The following is a 7,928-nucleotide window of genomic DNA, read 5'->3' as shown; positions in this document are numbered from 1 at the left end:
ACCTATGAGTCAAATAAACACAGCCCTCAAGTGCCCAAACACATGATTGCTTGTTGTAGACACAACAGATGAGTAACTGTAATCAGTCTTCAACCAAAATGGAAGGAGTCAGAAGAAGAAGAGTGAGGGTGAGAGGGGGAATCCACAGAGGAGGAGAAGGAGGAAGAGGCCGAGGCCATGCTATGAGGCTGAGGTCAAGGTGGAAGTAGAGGAAGAGGAAGACCTGAAGCAGGAGGAAAATGTGAGCGGTAATATGTTACCCGGACGTTCGATATTCAACAGATATTTGTTTTCGAAAGACGTGTTCGGATTATGATTGCATATACATTCTCATTTTGATTGCTGTAGTAGTTGCCAGTGGTAAGCAACTACATACTACAGGTGAAATCTTCCTCATATCTGCCTTCATAGTGAAACAGCATGCATTTAAATATTTAAAATATGCACCAAAACTCAACCGAAAGATATTTTCTCATTCCGATTGCTGTAGTTGTTGCCAATAATAGGCGTTTACTTACTACAGGTGACATTTTATTGATATCCGCCATCGTAGTGAAGCAATATAAATATGAATGTTTAAAATATTCACCAAAAATCATTAATAAGATATTTTTTCATTCTGATTGCTGTAGTAGTTGCCAATGGTAGGCAGCTACTTACTACATGTGAAATGTTGCTGATATCTGGCATTATAGTGAAACAGTATGCATTTGAATGTTAAAAATATGCACCAAAACTCAACCAAAAGACATTTTCTCAATCTGATTGCTGTAGTAGTGGTGGTCAAATGAGGACTGACGAACTCTTCAATAACTGGTTCTTTAGGTCCTGAATGAAACAGACATACAGTTCGTAGGTGTACTCGGGATCTCAGACAGGCAAAACTATTCTGCCTGGTTACGGTAACTACATATATGTAATATACAGCCGCGGAAAAAATTAAGAGACCACTTCAAAATTATCAGTTTCTCTGGTTTTACTATTTATTGGTATGTGTTAAAGTAAAATGTACATTTTTGTTTTATTCTATAACCTACTGGCAACATTCCTACCAAATTTCAAATAAAAATATTGTCATTTAGATCATTTATTTGCAGAAAAATGACAATTGGTCAAAATAGCAAAAAAGATGCAGTGCCTTCAGATCTCGAATAATGCAAAGAAAACAAGCTCATATTCATTTTTAAACTACACAATACTAATGCTTTAGCTTAGGAAGAGTTCAGAAATCAATATTTGGTGGAATAACCTTGATTTAAAATCACAACTTTCATGTGTCTTGGCATGCTCTCCACCAGTCTTTCACATTGCCATTGGGTGACTTTATGCTACTCCTGGCGCAAGAATTCAAGCAGCTCGGCTTCTTTTCATGGCTTGTGACCATCCATCTTCCTCTTGATCACATTTCAGAGGTTTTTTATGGGATTCAGGTCTCGAAATTGGGCTGGCCATGACAGGGTCCTTATCTGGTGGTACTCCATCCACACCTTTACTGGCCTGGCTGTGTGGCATGGAGCATTGCCCTGCTGGAAAAAACACTTCTCAGAGTTGGGGAACATTGTCAGAGCAAAAGGAAGCAAGTTTTTCTTCCGGGACAACGTTGTACTTTGCCTGGCTGAGGTTTGTAAAAGACCATAAGGATTGAAAAAAGCGGACTGGAGGGTCTTCTAGTTCGTCTTCTCTGATGAGTCCAATTTTCAGCTTTGCCCAACACATGGTCGTCTGATGGTTAGACGGAGACCTGGAGAGGCCTGCAAGCCAGAGAGTCTTGCACCTACTGTGAAATCGGCACTCTCAACGGCGCTCCACTTCATCCACCTGATTGGACAGTTCTTTAACCAATCAGACCAACGATACTATACAACGATACAACGATCGGTAATAAAGCAAACACATATTTTTTCTGTATGAATTGTTCCAGGGCAAGTTTCTGTTCTGTTTTCAAAGAAAACTTGCCTTATCGAAGTTTTGCGGTGCTTCGGCGGCCACCATGTCCAATGTTTAAAAACTCTCCGTGCAGTAGATTTTGTAACGTAGCCGTGGTAAGTTTAAATCCGCCAATGGCACGCCAGGTAGCCAAAAGCCAGTTTGTGATTGGCTCCAAGGATTCTGGAAATCTTGAAATGAACGGGTATGCAAACTTGGCCAGACCCAGTTCTGAGGCAAAATCAATTTGGCCGGAAGAAGTGGGGCGGGACTTCCCAGACTATGCCAAGACACATGAAAGTTGTGATTTTAAATCAAGGTTATTCCACCAAATATTGATTTCTGAACTCTTCCTAAGTTAAAGCATTAGTATTGTGTAGTTTAAAAATGAATATGAGCTTGTTTTCTTTGCATTATTCGAGATCTGAAGACACTGCATCTTTTTTGCTATTTTGACCAATTGTCATTTTTCTGCAAATAAATGATCTAAATGACAATATTTTTATTTGAAATTTAGTAGGAATGTTGCCAGTAGGTTATAGAATAAAACTAAAATGTACTTTTTACTTTAACACATACCAATAAATAGTAAAACCAGAGAAACTGATAATTTTGAAGTGGTCTCTTAATTTTTTCCGCGGCTGTATATGTATGTAGTTATGTATTATCTTTTTATTGATTTTTGGTGAATATTTAAAAAACTCAATTTCATACCGCTCCACACGTAGTAAGTAGCTGCCTACCATTGGCAACTACTGCAGCAATCAGAATGAAAAAATATCTTTTTATATTTTATATTTTTTTACATTCAAATTTATATTGCTTCACTAAGATGGCGGATATCAATGAAATGTCACCTGTTGTTAGTAAACGCCTATTATTGGCAACTACTAAACTACGGTTGAGTTTTGGTGCATATTTTAAATATTGAAATGCATGCTGTTTCACTATGATGGCAGATATGAGGAAGATTTCACCTGTAGTATGTAGTTGCCTACCACTGGCGACTACTACAGCAATCAAAATGAGAATACATGCAATCAGAATGCGATCACGTCTTTCGAAAACGAATATCTGTCGAATATTGAACGTCCGGCTAACTTATTACCACTGAAAATGTGCTCAAAGAAGAAGAAGACCAAATTTATCAAATAAACTTGAAAGGAGGACAGGCCCATATTCACGCAAGAACAAGATAGAGAGATCATAAACATGCTTTTGGCAAATACGTAATGCTATCAGGCTCAGAGAAATTCAAGCGAACATTATCGTGACCATGCTATTTTCAATACAGTAATGTCCATCAGGTCTCTCAGTCAACACTGGAAACACTGACAAATCCTAAAAAGACATCAGGGTAAAATGCAACTTTATTACCTCCAGCAAGGAGGTTATGCGATCGGGTCCGTTCATTTATTTGCCCGTCTGTTTGTCTGTCTGTCTGTGGACAAGATTTCTCAGAAACTACTGGGCAGATCTTTCTGAAATTTCATTAAAATTTCAGGATGATCCGGATCTGGATCTTTGTTTTCACACCTAAAGTGACATTTCTCGAAAACCAATGACCGGATTTTAATGAAATTTACAATGAATGTAGACTTTGGGCTATTGTTCAGATGAACGTTTTAGATCTTGCTTTACTATCAACGTCAACCCTTGCTGGAGGTCAGAAATCTCGGATTGCTCTTGTTTGTACTGTATTTTCATTTTTTTTCTGATCTTTTTTTACTGTAAATGGAATTGTAACCTGTACTGGAAACATCTTTTCACGTTTGTATGATATTTGCTGAGCTAACAGTGTTATGCACACTACTGAAGTAGCATGAAAACTGGGACATGTTTTGTTGTGATTCTCCATGTTGACTGATTTGGGTATATGGAGAGAATTACGTAAATAATATTTTCATCAGCATTGGTCTTGGGTAGTGTTTTTACTGTATTTTGTATTTTCACTTTCTCTGTGTACTTCACTTACACTACTCTAATCACTGAGAAGTAGTATTGCTAAAAGTGTTTTAGGTTTATAACAGAAGTGTGTAAGTGGTATAAACAGAATTCAGTATATGCAATGTGTGTGTTTCATATGGTAACAAAATATGTTTTGTTAAATTAGTGTATAGATTTTACAAGAGTGTTTCATTTTGCAATGGATCTGAGGTGTTTAGCTCATTGGGTGTGTGGTTGTGCTTATTGTGCGAGGAGATTGAAAAACAAACCCAAGCAGTCAAAATTGTGTGTATCCGATCGTAAAAAAAACTGTAAGTTCATTTTACTGCACCTTTTCATTCATGATAACCTGACCACAAGAGATTAAAGACTGGAATAATACAGTCTAATTGAAGACCATTTGAAGCAGGGTTTGATAATACATAAATAATGAAGCTCAAACAGACTGAAGTTTTTAGTGGACTTTTGCTTTATTGGAAGTCTTTGTGACTTGACATCACAGATCACCTGTGGCAAACTGCAGGGTCAAACCTGCCTTGTGCTCAGGTGAATCAGCAACAGGTAAGTCTTGGGTCAGGGGTTCCACTTCAGTGACGGCACCTCCTTAGGAACCGACGACGGAGGAGGCAGTGGAAGAAGACACCACGTGTCCATCAACGAGCTCCTCAGTCACTGTCACCACTCTGGTTCTAGTGCTGACCACTGGCACTTCTACAACTGCCACTGATACCGCCGCTGCTGACACAGCCGACGCTGAATATGAGGACACGCTCCTGGCAGAAAGGGGAGAGAAGAGAGACGATGTATGAACATGAAATGAATCATCAAATTTCAACAAATGTTTGTGTGACTCAATCTCCCAATTCAAGCTCAGTACTTACGAGCGGCGACGGTGATCGTACGCTCCACCGCCGAGCAGTCTACTGTACTCAGCGATCTCCAACTCCAGTCTGGTCTTGATGTCGAGCAGGATTGCGTATTCGTGGCCCTGGTGCTCAAGGCCTCCGCGGAGAGCGCCAAGCTGCTCCTCCAAGCTGCTCACCTGCATCTGGAAGCTGGCCAGCATGCCAGAATAGCGGGTCTGTGTCTCAAGCAGAGTGGCTTCCATGGACGCTTTCTGAGACACAAACAGAGGAAGAAAAATCAGATAGTCTCATATTGATTGTTGATTTGAGCAATAACTATCTTCTTCCAGACATCTAGGAGTTTGTGGAAGTCATAGCTTTTTATCTTTGCTCATGCAGAGCTAAAACACATAAGGACAGGTAGAGAAAGCTCCTTCCGTAATTCACCTAGATGTCTAACCCAAGACCATTATTGCTCAATTCAACAATAACTATAATATACAACAAAAATAGGATTGCAACATTCATTTGAAATATTGATAATAACAGTGATGGTACTGATTTTTATATTGCAGATAATTATGATTGTGGAGCAGTTGGGGTTTAGGTGCCTTGCTCAAGGGTACTTCAGCCATGTATGTTGAGTGCAAAGCGCTGTTCATTCAGTCCCTTCACTTTATTCTGCACTCACCATGCTGATGAGGCCTTGAAGCTCGATCTGGAGTGCCTGTGCAGTGTTCCTGATGGATGTGACTTCTGATGTGGACGTCTGGAGGGTGGCTGTGCTTGTCATGACTTCTTTGCTGAGTGCTTCGCTCTACAGACATTGAGAAGAAGATGCAGCAATGTTGACATGTGACAAGTTGCTTTAGTGCATCTTTTGTGGTTGTAAATAATATTTGGGTACTTACTTTTTTGTAAGAGGCTTTCCTTTGTTTACTAACTCTAATACTATAAAACGCAGACATTAGTTTCTGTCCTGATCTGGAGCAATTTTTTCCCAGGTTAGCAGTTCTGTGGGATGGCTCATGTAGCCTACTCACCTTTGCCTGGAACCAGACCTCCAGCTCCTTTCTGTTCTTAGCAGCCACAGTCTCATAGTGGTCACGGATGCCGGCCAGGACGACAGTGAGGTCATCCTGAGGAGCAGCGTCCACCTCCACGTTTACTGTGCCGCCGATTTGTGCCCGAAGAACTATAAGATCCTAAGGAAGACATAATAATGATGATGATGATATGTAAGGGATTATGTATAGTCCGTCTGTCAATATCGCAAATTACATCCGTCACAATGAACAGGAACCCGACGCGCAGCGGGGCATTCCGCAGCATTTTGAGGAGCCGTATAACTTTTCATGAAAGTGTGTAGCTCAAACAGCTACAAAATGAAATAAAAACGGCAACAACAAAGACTACAGGGACAAACTGTATGAATGAGTAAATAAAAACAACAAACCTCCTGGTGGTTCTTCTTCAGGAAGGTGACCTCCTCCTGGATGCCTGTGATCTGCATGGCCAGGTCGGATTTGGCGAGGGTCAGGTCATCCAGCACCCTCCTGAGTCCAGCGATGTCAGCCTCAACGGAAAGGCGCATGGCCAACTCTGCCTCATATCTGAAATTTAAAAAAGCATTTAGCATTTAAAATAAACATCTCAAAAGAAAACGGACAGGAAACTGTGCTAGGAGGAGTGCAGGATACTATGCTAGTATGAGTGCAAGATACAGTGCTAGGATGAGTGCAAAATACTGTGCTAGGATGAGTGCAGGATACTATGCTAGTATGAGTGCAAGATACAGTGCTAGGATGAGTGCAAGATACTGTGCTAGGATGAGTGCAGGATACTATGCTAGTATGAGTGCAAGATACAGTGCTAGGATGAGTGCAGGATACTGTGCTAGGATGAGTGCAGGATACTGTTCTAGGATGTGTGTCTAGGTCTGGGTTGCATGTGTTTCTGTAGAGGACATTGTGCACTTCCTCAACTTTCCTCTTCTGAAGTGCCTCTCTGGGGAAGCTGTTTGCTGATAACCAATTAAATCAAATGATGTTCAAAGAGTAGACAAGGACTGAAACTTACTTGACTCTGTAGTCATCAGCAGCCAGTTTGGCGTTGTCAATACCCAGCACAGCTCCTCCTTTAACACTGATGATGGCCATAATCTTAAAGTAAAAAAAAAAAAAAAAAAAAAAAACGGAAAAGAATTTAGGTCTTGTACAACAGGCAGTGAAATGAGGCTATATACTTGTTATGGTTTTACAATCACATGAACTTCAGAATAATTAAGATAGTCCATACATCTTACAAGCCATATTAGAAGTCTCAGAAGAACCCTTTTATTTCTGCACTGTCACTGGGCTCCTAGCAACACTCACCTTGGCCTGGAGGTCGTTGATGGTGACCATGTAGGCAGAGAAGTCATGGGCAGCAGGGGCGATCTTAGACGCCAGAAACTGTCTGATCTTCAGCTCCAGCTCGGCGTTGGCCGTTTCCAGGGTCTGCACCTTGGCCAGGTAGGAGGCCAGACGGTCGTTCAGGTTCTGCATGGTGAATTTACCGTTGCCAATGACTGCCTCGAAAGCGCCGCCACCACTGGCCATGCTGAAACCGCCACCGCCACCAGCAGCGAACCCGAACCCTGCGCCACCACCACCGCCTGCTCCGAAAGCGCTGGAGATGCGAACTCCGGATCCTCCTGCACCGCCGTAGACACTACCAGCCCGCATGATGCTCAAGCGAGCTCCACCTCCGGACAGGGAGAGCCCGGACGAACCCCCGGCTGCGATGGATGATCCGGAGGACATGGACACACGGCTGGAGAAGGTTGTTGCCATTGTGAGTTGAGGCTGCTGATGCTTCTTCGAGCTGCTCAGGAGTGATGAGAAGACGGACACTGAGCCTTTTTTATACAAATGCAAAAGCCGTAGGGTACATTGGCATGGCTTCGAAAATATCCCAGCAATTCGGCCTCGGGTGTTGCAGCATTCCCGCGGGCATTTTAAAGGTCGGTTGGCATTAGAGAGACATTTTCACTCAGGGGTTGCTATAATCCTTAAAAACCTTTTGTGCTTTGTAGGGTATAGGTTGTCAAAAATGAAAGTGTCTCTGTCTCTGGGTTTACGATGATGCTGTAACTCTAAAGGCACGGGACTTTTCCATTTTGTTTCTATATTTCAGGCAGTTTTATACCGTCTAAATTCTGAACAAATG

The 7,928-nt window shown here is 41.7% G+C and overlaps 1 protein-coding gene across 1 annotated transcript; it reads right to left on the bottom strand.

The window, feature by feature from the left end:
- Window positions 1-4,477: 4,477 nt before the first annotated feature.
- LOC308361476 (keratin, type I cytoskeletal 50 kDa-like) lies at window positions 4,478-7,552 on the bottom strand (the record flags this gene model as incomplete). The annotated part of the gene is made up of 7 exons (XM_080833834.1): window positions 4,478-4,646; window positions 4,755-4,990; window positions 5,410-5,535; window positions 5,762-5,923; window positions 6,175-6,331; window positions 6,798-6,880; window positions 7,094-7,552. 7 exons carry the CDS (start codon window positions 7,550-7,552, stop codon window positions 4,478-4,480), a joined length of 1,392 nt encoding a protein of 463 aa, XP_080689960.1.
- Window positions 7,553-7,928: the final 376 nt, after the last annotated feature.

The sequence above is a fragment of the Sprattus sprattus genome (genome assembly GCF_963457725.1).
Source record: "Sprattus sprattus genome assembly, chromosome: 3".
Classification (NCBI taxonomy): Eukaryota; Metazoa; Chordata; class Actinopteri; order Clupeiformes; family Clupeidae; genus Sprattus; species Sprattus sprattus.
This window is presented reverse-complemented; position numbering and strand designations above follow the sequence as displayed.